Source organism: Phalacrocorax carbo, chromosome 10 (genome assembly GCF_963921805.1).
Source record: "Phalacrocorax carbo chromosome 10, bPhaCar2.1, whole genome shotgun sequence".
NCBI lineage: Eukaryota > Metazoa > Chordata > Aves > Suliformes > Phalacrocoracidae > Phalacrocorax > Phalacrocorax carbo.
In genome coordinates this window covers 19,304,690-19,323,320 of record NC_087522.1, presented here as the reverse complement: position 1 = coordinate 19,323,320, position 18,631 = coordinate 19,304,690, and the positions used below count along the sequence as shown (strand labels likewise).

General features: G+C 49.8%; 1 protein-coding gene across 5 annotated transcripts in view; it reads right to left on the bottom strand.

Moving 5' to 3' along the window:
- Positions 1-13,959: 13,959 nt before the first annotated feature.
- Positions 13,960-18,631, bottom strand: part of TBC1D24 (TBC1 domain family member 24) — a 33,379-nt gene continuing 28,707 nt past the window's right edge. For all 5 annotated transcript variants that reach the window (XM_064462241.1, XM_064462245.1, XM_064462244.1 and 2 more), the window contains one exon: positions 13,960-18,485. In XM_064462241.1, coding sequence (XP_064318311.1) covers positions 18,331-18,485 — 155 coding nt within the window. In that variant the 3' untranslated portion in view covers positions 13,960-18,330. The remainder of the gene's footprint in view (positions 18,486-18,631) is intronic.

Here is an 18,631-nt window from a genome sequence, read left to right as displayed (position 1 = left end):
CCATCGCTGCGGCAGGCAGCAGAGAGGCCACCACTCTCCCATGGGTGCTTGCTGGGGACTGGCTCCAGGACATGGCACCTCAGTGGAGGAGATGGGCGTGTGGCAGGCGCTGTCACCAGGTCCTCATGGGGGCATTCAGCACATGGCCTGTGGTGGGGACAGTGCTGGTGGGAGGGGCCGAGAGGGCTGTGGGGCACTGCCAGGGTCAGAGCCCCAGAGGGGGACCCTGTCCCAAGCTCCAGCAAAATTGGGCACAGGGCCTGTGGGTCCCATGTGTGCTCTACCGCCATCAGCACCACCACTGCCACTGATGCCATCATCTCTGCCACCACCATCACTGTCACTGCTGCCACCACCACTGCCATCACCGCCATCATCGCCGCCACCACCACCATCACGGCCATCATCACCAACACCACCATCATCATCACAATCACCGCTATCACCATGCTGCTTTTCCTGCAGCATTGCAACCTGGGAGGTGTAGTTTGTCAGCATGTTACTGTCATCGTTGCTATAGTGGTGGCTATTATTACTAACGAGCGTTTCCAGCAGCCCCAATTAACACCAGGAATCCTTTCACTTGGGTGGGGACAATCCCTGCCCCACAGGTCTGGAGCAATTGGTCTTTGGGTGAGTTTCTCATCCGTCAGGCACTGGCAGCATTGGCAGTTTGTTCACCAAGTTTGGGCTAGTGAGGGGAGTGGGGACCTCCAGAGCCTCACCCCACTCCTTGCGCTGAGGTCTGTGCCAGCTGAGCCTGGTGCCCGTGTGGGCTTTGTCTATCTGCATCGCTGTCAGCCCTTCCCCAAAGCAGGTACCTCTCTGAACACCATACCTGACCTGGCTGTGGCAAGGGGGATGCTGCAGGGTGCAGAGCCCAGGCAGAGTGTGGCACAAGCATCCTGGCTGGCAGGGACCGGCCCAGTCATCTGCCCCCAGGCATTTATCCATGATGCTGCATGATGGGTGCAGACGTGGTGCTGGTGAGGGCATTGAAGCTCCAAGGACAGCTGTGGATTGGGGCAATGCTGGCAGTGATATTTTGAGCTGTGACCCAGGGAGCAGGGTGGATTTCAGGAGCCCCAAGAGGATGCTCTTCCCCCTGTGCCTCCAGGAACCCACTGCCACCAAGGTCTCCCTGTCCTGCTGGGCAGCCTTGGCTACCTGATGCAGTGCCTCCCGTTACCCCACGTGCCGTAACGTTGCCTCCTCCTCTCCCTGCACCCGGCTCTGTGCCAGCCAGCCATCCTGGCCCCACTGCCCCATGCCAACTGGCAGCTGCCCACAAGACATCTGGCACTGTCACCATACCATCACTCCCATTCGCCCAGCGAATGGCCATCACCGGCAAACAAAGGGCCTCTTTGGAGCAGTTATCTCACGAGTTGCAGCAGCGGTGGCGCTTCAGGGGCACCATGTCTCCAGAAGGACTGAGCGCCGGCTCCATGGTCCCCCCAAGGGCTGGGCTTCCTCCTTCCAACCTTTGCTGTGGGATGCCGGGAGCTTACTTGCCCTGTGCCGTGGTTGCAGCTAAAATCCCAGGGGCATGAGTGCCTCAAGCCAAGCCCTCTTGTCCTTCCCACCTTCCTCCTCCTCCTCCCCCCCATGCTCTTCATTTGGGACTCACTCAATGTCTCAAGGTCTCAGTTCTCCAGCACTAAAAATCCAATAAACTGATTAGGTTTTCACCAGAAATTGCTGATTCATAGAACAGATTTTTAAAAATGTTTTTGACAATGCTTTCTTCCAAAATATTTAATTTTACATCTTCTCCTGTGCCTTGTATTTATTTAGCCCTGCTATGCCTTGTTCATACCCCTGCTGCTGGAGCTGGCAGGTGGAGGCAAGGAGAGGTCATGATGGGGCTGGCATGGTTCCTGTCACACGTCCCAGTGTACTCCTCTCTGGGGTACACATGTGGGGAAGGTCTAGGTGCAGGAAACACGAGCATCCAGCTCCTTCCACATACCCAGGACTGTCCAGTCCTCCTCTACTCGCCCCACACGACCCTGGGCTGACCATGGCCAACGGAAGGACCATGTGTCAAGCATCGTCCCCGGGGTGCCTGCTGAGCCACATTGGTTTCCCCAAGTGTAGCTGTAATGGGTGGAGTGGGTGGACGTGAGGATTCACGAAGCCCATGAGAGCTAGAGGAGGGGAAGCACTGTTCGGATGCTGGTGACAGCACGGGTACCCTTGTCTGGCTCTCTGTCATGCCCAGGTGCCAGGCAAGCTGCAGTGGTTACTAAAGAGTAATTTAATGCTATTAAATCCTTTCTACAGTATTGCTGTTTAAAAGCATGGCATTTCCACCATCACTAACACTCTGCTGCTGCAGCTGGAGCTCCTGGCCCATGCGGACCCTGGAGCGACGGGCACTGCTCAGCTGGGGTCTCTCTCGTCCTGCTCCTCAGAGCTGGGTCCGCTCTGCCCCCATGGGTGCTGCACCCCATCCAGCCCCATCCGGACTGCCACTGGTCCCACTGCCACCCCTAAGAGGGGTCACCTGAGGCTAGTGTGCCAGCACTGGTTCTGCCTCATGGAGGTGCAGGGATGCTTTCATCCTCAGGGAAAGGACGATGAAAGGAGGGAACAAAATTCAGTGCAAAACTAGAAGGCAAACGCAATATCAAAGGCAAAAAGCCAGAAACCCAGAGGCAGAACAACCCAAATTGCTGTTCCCACAGCAACTCGCACTCATCCTCCTCACACCGTGAGGCAGGCGCTTACCAGGCTGCCGCTGAATGCACGCACACATTCACTGTGGAGGCTGAGAGTTTGTCATCTCCAGTTTTGCCTTTTAATTTTGGGCTGATTTAACCCTGCTCTGTGTGCGTGTCTGGCGGTATTGCATGGCACTACACCAAATACAACCAAAGGTTCATTTTAGTTTGTCCATTCGCATCCCGAGGAAGGGAGCAGAGAGACGGGCCTTCCAGCGGGTGCAGGCTCTGGGTGGCCCCACCTTTTTGAGGAGCACCTTCTGAGTGGCCTTATGGCAGATGCCTTTCCCACCACCCCAGGACTGTGCGTCCATCTTTGCGTGGCCAAAACATGCCAGAGAGCGATTTAACACAGGACTCCAGCTGTCGTCAGCTGCCTTTAGCAAGCAGGAGCCGGCTGCAGGCTACGTGGTGCAGTTTCTCCGACCTGACCCTGGCTGGGTTTCGGCAGGCTGGATCAGCTGTTTGCTAGTGGATCTGTACCCACTCCAAGCTCCTGCTTCTAAACATTGTAGCAATGCTGGTGGCTTTGCCCATGTCATGAAGCAGGGCTGGAAGGGGTCTGGAAAGACAGCTGGGAGCACCCTGCCCCTCCAGCAGGTCTGGGCATGGAGGTGCTGGCATGGAGGCACGTTGCTGCGGGAGAGGGGTGCTTTGGCAGGGGATGCTCTGGCCACCCAGTCCTCCTGAGGGGATTTGGTGTTAACGTGTTAAAAATGCTCTGTACCTCCCATGGCCCCACAGTTTGGCGCACGACAAGCCTGGGCAGGCTCTTGGCCAGGGCTGGGGAAGGGGGTCTGAAGGGGTCAGTGGAGATGAGCTGGTGCCAGGACTGGGGATGGGAAAATGAGGGCTGACAGCAGACCCGTCACCCTAAGCCGCCGCAGCAAACACTTGCCAGCAGTGGAGCAAACCTGGCTGGAGCATTTCCTCATTCAGTGTCTCCTGCGATGTCTCGCTGAAATCACATGGCCAGAGTCACGGGGCCCAGGGGGCATCATCCCTCTTTCCCCATGTCCCTGATGTGACACCATCTTCCAAGAGGTCAGGACCCTGGGCGATTTGCAAATGAGGTTTCTCTTGCTCTACTTGGGTCTTAACTGATTTCCATCCTGAGCAGTTAACTCATTCTTATCTGGACACTACCCAGTGCTAGACTTCTTGAGGCAAATTAGGGGCCTCCTACTCCTATTCTATTCTATTCTATTCTATTCTATTCTATTCTATTCTATTCTATTCTATTCTATTCTATTCTATTCTATTCTATTCTATTCTATTCTATTCTATTCTATTCTATTCTATTCTATTCTCATCTCTACGTCCATGACTTTTCTGCCCTATATAAAACCTTTGGTCTCCCTCTTTTCCATGCCATGCTTGTGGGCGAATGCAGCTGGGAAATCATCCTTGTTTCTACAGTTTCTTCAGCTCCTGGGGATAGTGCAGAGAAGAGCTGTTCTCTTTTTTTCACCATCCTTTTCCTGACATGCCAGGAGACAAGGAGGAGGAGCTCCTGGTCCTCTCCAGGACCATGCATTTTGCGTTGGCTGGTCTTCTCCAGCCCTCCCTCCTTAGGGCATCCATGCCTCGACCCCAGCACTCAGCTGGCAGCTGGGATCAGCCAGGGTTTCCCACAAGGAGGTTCTGCCCATGGTTTGAAAATAGCATTTATTTGCTCTGGGTTACCATAGTTACTTGTGGAAGTCTCACAGTGCCACTTCTGCTGCTTGGTTGGGCAATTCTCTCTGACGTGGCACGGCCAGCTAATTTTACTGTCAAATGGACCCATCAAAATTGCAGGAATTTCTTGGGTGCTGGGTGAGCTCCGTGTGGGATGACCTAGCTGCCCCTCACACCTTTCAGCAGCCCTCTCTTTAAAGTGCTGGAAGCACCTGCAGTGTCATAGCAGATTTTGGGTCCTCGATCACTGGGTTTGCATTGCTAGAAGGAGCTGACGCGGTGTTCCCAGTGCTGAGCCTGTACTTGTGCTACATCTCAGAGCTCTTAAAGACAAATACTGAGAGCCAGCATGGCAAACCTCCCCACTGCAACCCCACGCCTGGTTTCCAGAATGCCAGTCTGCAAACAGGGGACTGGAGCAGCTGATGTGTCTTGGAGAGACTCTTTTGAAGCAATGATGCTTGGTGAGATGGGGATGCAGAGCGCTGCTCTCCTGTGGGCTGGAAGCTGGTAGCAATGGCTCTTCAATCAAAAGTGACCATCAGCTCAGCATGTAAAGCACCATGCATGTTTATGTTACTTTGCACAGGCGACAGAGCTTTTCCCCAATGCTGGACCTGTCAGAAGCGAGCTCTGGCAAAGCTGGTGGGAGAGATGCTCGGTGGTGTGTGGGGCTGTGCTTCTATGCAGAGACACCCAGAGAGGCGTAAACCCAAAGCGCACGGTAGGCCAGCACTGGAGCCTCCAAACTGCAGGATTTGCCTGCCAGACGCTTGTAGGGGTTGTTGGCATTTGTTGTCTTCCCCGCAGCGATGGCAGACAACATCCCACATGGAACTTGCCTGCCCAAGGATGTTTCCCTGCCAGTCGTGGGAGCCAGCAACCTGGCTGCCCTGCAGGCAGCTGCCTAGGGGACAGCAGGCACTGAGGGTGAGGAGCACATCAGGGGCAGGACATGGCAGGGCAAGGCAAAGCCTGGGGTGCCACACTCTGGCTGTGTAGCCACCTCTTGTTGGGGATGGAGCTGCTGGCAGATACCAAAAACAAGCAACCACAGGGCACCAAGGAAGACAAGCCTGATTTTGGGTCATTGCTTGGCACCACGCTCATTTCTAGGGAGAAAATGGGTTGGTTTCTACCAGGAAAGGCGGGGATAGAGGCTTTCTGCTGCCTGGACAGGAGCTACTTCAAAGCCATATGCCAGGCTGCCTAAATCTGTCCATCATTGGGCTGGGACAGTGCCATGGCTCTACCCCCCCCTCCACAGACCCGCTCCTCCTCCGTGCTACCAGCTCTCCCTCAGCCTGCAGAGCTGGCAGGCAGAGAGGGAAATAAAACCTTAGCTGGCTGGCAGGACATACCGCCTTTCTGCAGAGCTACCGCTGTTGTGTGGCAAGGTGGCTGAGAAAATCGCTGTCTTTCTGCTCTGAGCTGTGCTAGGGCAGGAGCCTCCCCTCCTCTGTCTCCCTGCCTGGCTTGGCTCTCATCAGAGTACCCTGCTGCCAATTAGCGAATTAAATCCAATGTCTCTGGCATTTCCCAGGTATTCCTGCATGGCTGCTCTGCTTTTGGCTCCTCCAGCCTCTGCTCCTGCATTTTGATGGAACATCACCTCCAGCATGCTGCTGCTGCTGGCTGCCGTGTCGGGCTGTGCCATGCCATGCCGGCCTCTCCGCTGGGCTTCTCAAGCCTATGGACTACATATCAACAACTATAGCTGATATATATATATATATATATTGATATACTGTGCCTATCAACAACTAGAGATGAGTTTGAGCTGGTGCCGGTAGCAGCCAGCTGGGAACCCCCAAAGCTCCTCTCCTCTGGGGTTCATCGGTCATGGCATACCCCCATTTCCTGCCCTCCTCCTGCACACACTTCTCTGCCGGTCTTGACTAATCCATATAGAAAAGGGTATTTTTGACTGGGTGAATAAATTTGCCTAAACAGGGTTAGATTGTCCCCAACAACTGTTCTGTGCATGAGTTGGGGTGACCAGTTTTCCTGCAGATGGGTGCTGGCAGCACCCCAGTCTCATTCTGCGTGGCCAGGGAGTCCACAGGCACCACGGTCCAGCCCCTGGCAGCCTCTGTTAACTCATGATGGGGCATGAACTCCCCACAGTCTCACCTCCCTGCCCAGCTGTCAGGCAAGTGACGCGGCAGTGGGCTCTGCTTTCCCAGCTGTGACTTTGCTGCCCAGGAGCACCCAAAGCTCCTGTGCCCAGGAGCACAGCACTTGCTGTGGGCAAGGCAAATTAAAGAGCACTTGGTTATCACTTTGTTTTAGCAAAGACAAACTGAAAGGGAGAAGGAACATATTTTCCTTTGCTTTTGTTATTTCCCTCTCAGGCTGTTATTTCCTTGCTTGGTTTGCTGGGAAATGGGAGCTGGCTGCTGAGCCCGGCTGGCTCCAGAGCCACTACCAGGCAAAGTACGAGGCCTTTTTATTTTAAGAGTAATTTTTCTGTTTCCTGGATTTCACATCTCTATTGCAGGCATTTCCTCTCCTACAACACCCGATGCGAAACATTGTGCCAGTAGCGCCAATGCAAAACATCGTGCCAGTAGCAAGAGGACAGTTAGCTAATCATGGGGACGAAGTGCACATCTGCTTATCTGAGCTGCCCAGGGCCCCTCATCAGGGTGGGCGGCCACACGGTACCCGCTGGGCTGTGCCTGCATGCTGGCCATGGAGGCCAGTGCCTGTTTTCCAAAAGCATGGGTGCCTCATTGGGAATGAGAAAGACCACAATGATGCAGGAAAGGCCTCAGCAGTGGGAGGGAAGAGTTTCTGTTCCTCTTGGGCTGCAAGAAAAGATCACAAAACCACACCATGCAAAATTCATGTCCTGAGGCGGGGTGGGTTGGGCTGAGCTTTCAGGGTCTCCCCGTCCCTGGCTTCATGAGTTGCCTTCTCCTCTAAACTTACAGAGAGAAAGCGCTGGTGCTTGCAGCCGGGATCATACCCAGCCCCTGAAGACTGTATTTTAGAACCGCCTTGCAAGAGAGAGAAGAAAATGCACAAGATTTCCCCATCAGCCTCAGCCCCAAGGCTAGGATTTGTCAGACAGGGGTGGCTGGGCCAGCTCTGTGCATGCCTGCAAAGGGGAGTGAGCAGTGAACATCACCTCCAGCTGCTGCAGCTGGGGGAAGTGGAGGCAAGTGCAGGCAGGACCAGAGCCTGTGGCAGCCTGGGGCTGTCAGCCTTTCTCTGGGGTGCCACAGGCAGGCCTAGGATGGTGCTGGGGTTTTCTCCACCTGTGCTCACTCTCGGCCATGCTGGGCATGGCATCAAACTCCTCCTCTGGAGGAAGCTCCATCATGCCTAGTCAAAGATGGTCTTAATCAGACCACTTTGCTATCCTAGAAAAGAGAAGAGACCACAAAGAAATCCAGGGATCTTCCAAAGGGTCCAATACAAGCTTTCAGCAGAGCAGGGAGCAGGTTGGTTACCTGCAGGTTCCAACTATCCTTCTGTATTTGTATTACAGGTGCACCCCAAGCCTCAGCCAAAGGCAGGATCCAGCCATGCCTCCCACTGTCGGCAGGAGATGCATTGCCCTCAAGGGTGAAATACCCAAGAAAGATGGTATTTGGTAGGAGGAATTACTGTGTACCATGGACATACCTCAGTGCCACCAAAGCAGCAGATCTGGACCATTACTGAAGTTTCCAAAGCCAAGTCCTCTACTTTTTAGTGCTTTTTAGGCTGGCCATCTGTCACAGGCTCAACAGGCATCTCAGGGCTGCAGGGAGATCTTGGATTTGGGCTTTTTATTGGGGGCAGAGGAGCATGACTACATTAACCACCGGGTTTTGAAGAAGATATAGCCATGATGGAAAAGTTCAGTGGATGCAGATGAAAAGGGCAAGAGCGTTTGTGGATGACAAAAGATCACACAGGGATATTGGCTCAGAAAAGGGGAAGAGGTAGAGGACACTCAGTGGAAATATGTTGGGGACACATGAAAACAATCAGTTCCTCTTTTTACCATATCCCATAAGCACAGTGCAGAAATTAAAGGGCAGCATATGTGGAACAGATTTAAAAAACCTGATTGTATGTGTTTTCTTTACTGTCAGGTTCTGAAATATACTGGCATGGTTCAGAAAGCCAGAGGTAAGGACAGCTGCAGCATGAAGCCCAGATGACAACACAGGTAATGAAGCATTGTGCTTTCCAGCATTGCTTGGAGGGTTTTATAAAACCAAGGGGTTTTACAGTGGGAATAAATCCAGCTTTGTGACTCCTTTCTTTTTCTGGAAGAGAGGGAGGAAACATCACCTTTAGTCCCCAGTGGAAATCAGGGACATCCAGGAATGAGTGCAGTTCCTGTGGCATCTCCACAGTCTGGCCCCATATGGGACTTACCCTCCCGACCACTCTCTTGTCCCCAGAGGGGAAAAGTGGCCAGATACCCCCTGGCATGTGCTGGGAAAGGAGGACACCTCCCAGCAACATGGGGGGTTAGATTAGATTCCAGCCCCTAAATTAAGGTCAGGGCAGTAAATCTCCAGTGAGGCAAATATCTTGAGCCACAGCTGAGTTTGGTCCCTCCTACATCCTCTTGCCAGGACTCAACATCGCTCCATCCTCACCCCATTCCTTGCATGCAGCTGTCTCCGAGCTGGCTGAGCATAGGGGAGGGGGGGCATGCACAGTCCTGGGCCTCTCTGAGGGACACATCGTTTCTTCCATAAAGAGATTTTTTTCCCATCAGCTGACACAGTCAGGATCACATGGGGCAGCCTGAGCTCAGGAATAGCTCATTATTTAAGAATGCCTGTACGGCTAGATGTGTTAGTAATAATTGCTGATGCACTAGCACCCCGCTCACCCAAGCTATTGCTCTGTCCTGGCACCCTACTCATCCTCATGGCCCAACCCTCCCCACTTCCATGCTTGCAGAAAAGCCGCCACGTGCCGGAGCAGCCCTGGCAGAGCCTGTGGCACTCAGCTCTTTGCCGTTCGCTCCTCCTCACCGGGAGACGCAGGCAAGGAGCTCCCTGCTGGGGCGGCTAGATAGGGCTTGCAGCCTGATGCTCTGGACCTTGCCAGGGAGCTCCTGGGGACCGCATGGTCTAAACTCAGCTGCATCCCCCTCTGCAGGAAAGGCAACAAGAAACATTTGTGATTCGGACAGATTTTTGGCCCTCAGGGGCTTTCAAGACAGATCCCTTCTGTGATTGTTTCAGTGACTGTGAGCGACCTGCAGCAGGGAAGATTTGTTTGAGCTAAGGTCCTTCAAAGAAAACACTGGGGGTTATTTGAGGCCAGGGCAGAGCCATGGCTCAGAGGATACCAGCTGGCTCCAGGCTTCAGGTGGGGCCTGCTGGACAATCCCTAGTCATGCAGCCCTGGGAGAGGGGAGACCTTGCAGTCCCACCCTGAGGTGGTCCAAGACCCCACGCCCAATGGCAGGAGGGACAGAGCTGGTTCTAGGGCCTTGGCGTGACCCGGGGTGTGGGGAAGGTGTTGCTGCAGCAGTGCCCAGGGCCACGGGGAGCTTGCTACTGAAGAGGTCTGCTCCTGCTTTGCCAAGAGTGGTGTGTTTCTGCAAAAACACTGTCCTGAACTTCAGAACTTTCTAATTCTCCCTCTTTCCTGTGCTTGCAGCACAATTCCTTTGCCCTGGAGGTGGTTGTTCATCATGTGCCTTTAACCAGGCCCAGCAAGCGGCTGGACTTCACATCCCTGTGCTTCTGAAAACCTCCCAGGCTGGAGGCACAGGAACCCTGGAAAGGAAGACGACTTTGTGCAGCCATCTCCCAGTCTCGTTTAACCTCTGCAAGCTCTTCCGGTTAGCAGGGTGCAGCTTAAACATTAAGCCCTTAAAAACATCCTTTGCCTCAAAAAAAAACAAAACAGTGTAAAGGCAGGACAGGAATTGGCTAGTATGGGTGGTCATGAGAGTGTATCCTTGCCATGTGTACAAGGAAACACAGATCCAGCCCCTGCAAGTAGGTTCTGGCTGCACAAGAGACAGATCACGGCAGAGGTCATGAGACACAATGCAGGCCAAAGCCTTCCGCTTGGAGCTTGTTTATGCCAGTTTATGGACCAAGAGCCTGCCCTTCCCTTTTCTTTTGGGAGCCCTGGACCCTCTTCTTTGGAAACAGCTCTCTAGGGCTGCCCGTAAGTCAGGGCAGGCACCAGCTGGAGGTTGCTCTGAGCCAGGGAATGGGCTGGAGCAAACACCTGCTCCCAACAGCCAAAGCAGCAGCACATCTACCCTCGCCAATACAGGCTAGAAATTCTCTCCAAGGTGCCAGCCTGAACTAGAGGCAGCTCCAAAACTGCCAGAGGGTTGAGCACCAGGTAGGCAGCCACCTGGAAAGAGAGGCGCTTTGACTCCTCCTTGGAAACCTTTGCACTTGCCCCTACCTCCACCCCCAAGGCCGTGTTGAACACACGTTAATCAAATTTCCTCTGCTAGTCAGTTATTCCCCCTGTGGTTTTCCACTTCTGCAATTGCAAAAATCTGTACATGATTACATCATTGCTCATTAGGGAAGGAAGCTGTCCCAAGAAGACCTACACCCTCTGAAATGCTGAGAGTTACAGTTGAGTAGAACCCTGCAGTCCTTGAAGATAAGCTGCTCCCTCCAGAGTCAACAGTTCACAAGTGAGGAACAAACCCAGAGGTACAACCTACGGCGTGGCTGCAAGTGAAGCTGTAACTTTGAACTCAAAGTTTCAGTCCTAAGCCTCCCTTGAACAAAACTGGAAAAGTTGTTGCTTTGCAGGATTCACAGAGAGCAACAAACCTTGTTCTATTTGTGGTCTTTGTAGGGCTTGAATTCAGAGCCTGAACAAGATGAGTCCACCAAAGCACGGCATACTCAGGCCTCTGCAGAAGATAAGCAATGCAGAAGCCCACGTGCAGTGGTTCCTGAAAGGGACTGGCTGCCTGAAGCAATCCTTGCAGCACAGCAGAGAGCTTCGCAGTGCGAGGGGGCAAAAGTGGGTCTTCACATTATCCCCAAGGGCTTTAAAGCAGCATGATTTCACACCACAAGGCAGAATATTTGAGGAAGAGAAACAGACTGTGCTCCAGCTACTGCGAACGGGAGAGTGCTGGTCGCAGCCAGCTGGCCCTGCTGCACTGGTGGAGCCAATGCTGGCGCTGCTCTGTCTGCAATCCTTGCAGGTCAAAAACATGGACTCCCAGTCGCTTATGGCACAAAGGATCCAGCATCACATGGGCTGGGAGGTCAAAGCAGTGATCACCAGCTTGCTGGACTTGCACTCTTCTCTACAGGTTTTCAAAGCTGCCTCCTTCACCTTGTGCCTGCAAGAGATCAGGAGGCCAAGTCCAGCCAGAAACCCTGCCAAGCAATGGCAGATGGAGGGCACCAGCCCTCAACTTTGGAGGGCAACTTAACCACAAAAAGGGAGGTGACCCACCAAGCAAGCAATGAACTGAAGCTGTGTCAGCAATGGGGAGGTGTGTATCCAGGTTCAGGGACAGTGTAGACAGCCCTAGTACCTTATCTACATTTGTACAAGTGAAGCCAGCACCAGGCTAGCAAAACAGGAGCTGAATGCTCTCAAATATCGTCCAGCTAAAGTCTGGATCCAGTTCCACTGAGCAGCTGTTTGAGTAATTTGAAAACAGTCAGAAGCAGCCTACGACGCCAAAGCACAGCCAAGGAGTTGAGCCATAACCCTCTCAGCTTTTCATGCAGAGACTCTGCAACCCAAAACAGCGCTTGGGAAGAGCGACAGCAAGGCAGGTCTGGAAACACTCAACGGGGTGCTTTAAAAGGTAGTAAAACCTTTACGTTTTCTGCCAGAAGCAGTCTTGTACCAACAGCTGGTTTCAAAACATCTCCCAGGGAAGGAGATATCCATGTCACGCTTACAGAAAAGGCTGTGCATAGAAAACCTGGAAAAAAAGGCACAACTAACAAGCATCGTGCTCTTCTCTTACCACGGCACCATGGCAAGACAGAGGGCAGCCTTCCTTTTCCAGAAATTAAGGTTCCTCCATCTTCACTATTAGCTACCAGGCCTGTGAGACATCACCCATAACTTTCCCATCACCAAGCCTGCCAGGCATGATATAGAGTTCCCACCAGGTGCAATTAAGCATACAATTTTCCTTTAAGGTCCTCAGTCACATAGTTTAAAGTAGCTGTAAGGTTCAAAACCAGAAGCCTGCATTGCTGAGCTCCTCAAGATCCCTCAGACTCCTCAAGATTTCTGCTACTGAGCACCTTTGTTATTAAGGACTTTAAAGGCATTGTAAAATTGTGATTTATGGTATTTAATGCTAAGCTTACTTTGGAAATCAAGTGAAGAAAGCCTATTCATACCACTTTTCCCTAGTCCCACCTCTTTTAAAAAAAGAAGTACTCAGCCTGATATTGTCTACTAAACTGAGACTCTTGGCTTGCAAGGATGGATTTATTTGTAATGGAGGGAGAAAGCAGCTGACAAACAGATGAAGGGGAACCTCTAGTGGCCACAGGTTTTCTTTGCAGCAAACCCTCACGGCAGTGCAGTGAGCTGGCATGAAAATAATCCATGAATTGTTTCTGCAAGCTCAGCAGTCCCTTTCCCACATCGCATTGCCTTAGACCACAGCTAGGCCCTTGGAAACACCCACGTACAGCAGCACAGGAGGCCCCTGTGTTGTGTATGAGGTGTATATGTTGCGTTTTGGGTTTGATTTTTTTTCCCCTCCTGCCTGCCAGGAGTTTCACTCAAACCCCAAGAATTTAGTGGAATTTCACTGGAAACTCAAACAGCTTTTTTACATCACCAGTCATTGCCTGCAGGGAGTTTCCGAAGGCATTTTGCACAAAGGATCTTGATATGCCCCGACTATACCAAGAAGTTCCTGTAGTTCCCACCCAGTCTTACATTTAAAATTTCAGGCATTGGCAAAAACTAGGCTTAAGTATCAGGAATATTTGTTTAAACCAGAGCTGCTAACTAGAAACACTCCTTTTGACCATGACAAAAAGCACCTGCTATTATCAGGGACACACGCAGGGAAGAGATCCAGGTTAAAACCAAGCCATCAAGAGGAAAATACGTTTTAAACAAGCAGTTCCCTGACCTGCGGGCTGCCAAGTCATGTTTGTGCTGGCACATGGAAGACACAGCCTTTAGGGAGAGCAGCGCTGACCTACAGTGGCTGCAGGACTGTAGCTGAGTCAATGACAGCATTTACATGCAGAGGATGCAACAGCACCATTGGTCTGATCTACAACTTAAAGGTGTTGGCAGCCAGAAGACACCTCTAAGCTACATTTTAAACCCAGCCTGGGCTAGGGCAAAACACACTCTCTAGTCCCACCAAATGTAAGAAGGATCATTTCAGAATTTGCCAGTCTAAGGTTTTTTATAGTCAGTTTTGGCACCTGATCGCAGTAGAAGCATTGTGAGATCTCCTAAAATGGTCAGGAACTGTGTAATGGTTTCACTGGCATGAAGTGTTCCTGGGAGAGAACACATGCTCCAAGGTTTATTTCTCAGTTTCAGCATGCCATTTTCTATGAGGTCCACAGGAAGGAAAATAACTGAATGAAGGGCAAAGTTGCCTCCACAGTCGAACACCTTTAATACAATCCAAGATTCTGCACAGTGACAAAAATACCATCAATGTAGGGCAGCTATTCCAATGATAGGGTAGAAAACCAATTCAGCAGCACACCACCACTCATCTGAAGAAAATCATCACCCCAAATAATATGCACACTCATCTCAACTATGAATAGTCTGAAATCCATGACAGAGAGCTGGCAGAAAGGCATCTCAATGTTAACAGGCGGGTGCCCAAGCCTCTGATCTGTCCAACAACCGTACTCCAGGTGTCAGTAGCAGGAGCTGAGATCTTCCAGTGCCATGGCTGCAGGCGAGCTCTTGGTCCCCGCTGGCTGCGGCATCCGTGTTGCTATTGTGACTGTGTGGTCAGTGGGCAGAAGAGCTCACTCCCCATCAAAACGAGGATGGATTTCCAAGGACAAAGTACACAATTTCAATGCGCACACACAAACAGAAGTTGATCGATGTGTCAACCCTCTGTGGCTAAACACAAATCTCTACCGGCATGAAGTTTAACTCCTTAAAGAACAGTACCGCCCACCCCTCCAATTTGTCTTCAGTTATCTCAACACAGAAAATGGGAGTTTTTCCCCTTCCCTTTGTTAACTGGCCTCTATTAATAAAAGGCTGATTAATGTGCTTCATCAGAAAAGGCAGTGTGTCAAAGTGCATGATCTGTAGGAATGACAGCTTTTCAGTCAGTGAAAGTCTGTCCAGCCTGGCTAATAGCTCAAAACAGTTCCTGTGGCCTGGAAACAGCTCAGATGCCATTTACAATAAATTCAAGTTTCTGATATCAGGAGTTTCTAGATTTTTCCTGCCTTCAAGAGAATATTACAAAGCAAAAAAGGCTTCTCCGGAAAGCAAGTAACGCTCTTGAACAACTGTGGTAGCTGACACCCGGCCTTCAGCTCTCCAGCTCCAAATGGAACAGCTAATCAAGTAACACTGATGTACTTACAACAAGTAACTTGCTGTCACTGCTGCCAGCGGGACTACAAACAAAGACTACAAATGTCATCAACAGTTGTTCAGTTACCTGACCAAAGCACTTCGAAGCTGGGGTACGTCAGATACTGTTAACTTTCTGATAAGGCGCCCATTGTAGTCACTGTCTTAAAAAACAGTCTGTGGTCTCCACCTCAGGAATTTTGCATGCAACACAAACTGTTGGCTTAATTACCTGAACATTGATATACACTTGGCCAGCGACAACCATTAACGACACACAAAAAAATATGCCTCTTGGCTACTGGAAAGGAAACAAAGTCACAATGCCACTCCTTTATGGTGTCTCACAACCATAAGGAGAATTACACACGAGGATTTGCACGAGAAAAGGAACATTCATCTTTAGTGAACAAAAGGATTGTGTGAAGATGACACAGCACTGTACAATTCCTCTTGCTAGATTATTGCAGCCTCTTGCTCATTCAGGCTATCCAAATTTAAAACACACATACTAGTCCTGCAGGATGCCTGCAGCATATTAAACTAAAACCATCCCTTCGATGTGCAGCAAGATTGATGAATAGGAACAGCCAGCAGCAGGAGGATCACCTGTTAACTCTTTTATCCCCTGCTGTGATTTGCGAACTCATACAGGTCATCACTCAAATTGCTCTGGGCATCGTGTGCGCTCCAAACACACCCACACCAGTTCCAGATGGAGAGACACAGAGCAGCTGTGAGACACTGCCAGACACCCAGCATAACTTACCTCTAGTCCCATGCAAAAGGCTAGTTGACCATCTAGATAAGCTACCAAAAAGAGGTCTTTTGTGGACCTTCACTGCCTGGGGGGTGGTTTGTCAGGAGTTGTACTCAACTGGCAAAAGGGAAGCTGGGCTGAGACCTGTAACTGACTTTTGAAAGAGACTCAGATACCTAAACCTCACTGATTTTCAGTACTGCTCCTTGGATTCTCACGCTAATATATTATGATGAATTTCTGAGCAACTATGAGTTATTTCTGATTTCAAACACCCAAATCCCGGTGCACTAAGAACAGACCAGGGAAAGGAATAGCGTTTCTTAGATACGGCTTAAGACATGGTATAGTACTCAGGTTTCGCTGACACAGCTGCATCCGGCAGGGATGGGGAGTGAGAAAATCGCATCACCACTGCCAGCTGCAAGAAAGGTTTTATCTGCAAAACCTATTAATTTTGAGTGTAATAAAGCCCCACAAATCCGGCCAAAACACAGCTCAAGGGAATTTCTGACAATTTAACAAGCTGAAAATGTGGGTTTTTTTGTTTGTGTCCCACCCCACCTGGCACCTCAGACAAGCTCAAAAGAGTGAAGGTATGGACAAAACTGAAATCCCACCTACACTTAAGAGAACCTACTAAACAGGATACACTTTCTGAGTGATTTCTTTTGTTTGAGAAAGCCTGTGGGATACTAGCAAGTGCAAAGTAATATAGCTAGCTTTGAAAAAAAAATAGAAGGCAGCATCAGCCAGTATTTGTAAAAAGCCAGATATTAATGTTTGAGTTCTTCCCTGTCAAAATACGTAAGTGAATTATATCTCCCCTTCCAGTTCCATCAAGCTTATGGTAAACCTATGAAAAGATAGCTGGATGGAACTCACTGAGTGGGAAGAGACAGACAGGCCCAGTGCTGACTCTCAAACAGGGTGAAATAATCTAATAGCAAATATAAGTCGTGTAAAAGATGTCTTAAGCTGTGGTATATGCAGTCTAATATTTCAAAGAGTTATTTTGACAAAAATTCCAAATGGCACCTTAAGAAGCAAATGACATTTTTGCCAAGTTTGTTCATGTACTTTGCAAGAGGCAACACTTTACCGAGACACATGGTATTTTCATTATGGCAAGCTAAACAAGCCAACATTACCAACAATACTCACCCGTGACCTCTGAATATTAACATGACCCTGTCCAACCCAGCTGAGAGTCTATCACTATAAAATTTCATTTTTATCTTCTAACGAACTTCAAGTTTATGTAGTAATAACATTTCCTCACTCTAAAGCAATTTTTTAGATAGCTGAAAAAACCAGCAATTCCTCTTTCCCTTCATTTTACTTGTTGTGATAAATCTTCTTACTAGCAGATCATCCACTGAAGCTTTGAGAGCAACCTGTCATATGCTCCGGACTATCCATCGATGTTTATGTACTTTTTCTTCATGTGGGAGAAGTTCTACAGCAGCTCCTGCAAGTTTTAGGTAAAGACACTGGGCAACTGCTTCCAGACATCACGTGCCAGAAGTTTGCAGAGAACTGTAAGAATTCCCAGGAATGAGCAAAAGCCTCTGTGTGTCATCCAAACCCTACCTGAACACTGTTGGCAAAAAAGTGTTACCTTTTTCAGGATCTCATCACTGGGAAGACTCGTGATATGGAGGAACAGTGTCACCTAGAATTCTCCTGGGAAACTTGTCCACTCCCAGAATATTACCCAGAAGATTTCCCTCCCACCTCCCTTCATTTATTTGTGGGGAGAGCATTAACCTTCTGTATCGCAATGTCTAATTCCCCAAACATGTAGTGATATCAGCACAGTTATTCTCAGATTTAAAGCTCCATTTCAGCTTCCAGGAAAGATGAAGAAAAGGAAGTTTCTGAGCACTGCATATATGCTCTGGCTTTCAGCTGCCTGAAACATGAGTTCGTTTTAAGTCATTATACTGATATGGAATAGGAATGTAAACAAAATCAGGCCTCTGAGACACCGTTGTCCAGTCTGGATGCCTTTCTCAGAGGCAGACTCCGCAAACAGACGCAACTGGAATGTGTCAAGGGTTCAGGTACAAGGAGAAGGATAATTAACAACCATGGTTCTTGTGCAAACTGAGGGCTTTCATAACCTATGAAATGGTACTGATTTGTCTGCACAATGTCTGCTTATAGTAGGACAACGATTTTATGAACTACTGTTCTACGTCAAATCTGAGGTCAATGTTCCCTGCAAGCAGACATTTAATATTACTGGCTGAAGCCAGATACTGGTGCCAGTGGCACGCAACTACCACTACACCTCAGCCAGCTCTGTCTCTGAGGAATTGCATCAAACTGCAAACCTATCCTGTGATATGGACTTGTATCCATTTATGATGGTTTGAAATCATGACATTTTCATTTTTACCTGATAACAGGACCTGAATCCAGATCTCTAGAGGTAAAGAGCTATGGAGTTAATCATATACATTACTTCATCTTGAGCTGTCTTAAAATAAAAGTAAACAACTAAGCCCTGCATTCAAGTGCACCACTTAGTAATTACTAAACAACACCGAGCCCAGTAGAAATTATGTTCTAACTTGGCTTCTGCATTAGAGTTTGCCTTGGGGATCCTAGGACAACTGAAAAATTAGTTGATTAATGATAGTCATGTCAACCATTCATGGTGTCTCTGAAGCCCCACACCTCCAAGACAGAGATCTGGAAGCTTTCAGAGCACAATGGCTGATTATTGAAAGTATTGCAGTGGCTGGTTCTTCCATGGTTCAGATCTGCATCGAGGTAAAGAGCCTGGCCATCACCACCACCTGTGAAGAGAAAAAGACAAGCAATAAGGGTGTCTCTGCATTTCATAAGCAGTAGGGTGTTTCTGCATTTCTTAGCATGGGACACCGCTATTAAAAAAAACCCCAAACCCCCTAAATCAAACCACCCCCACCCCCCCAAAACAAAA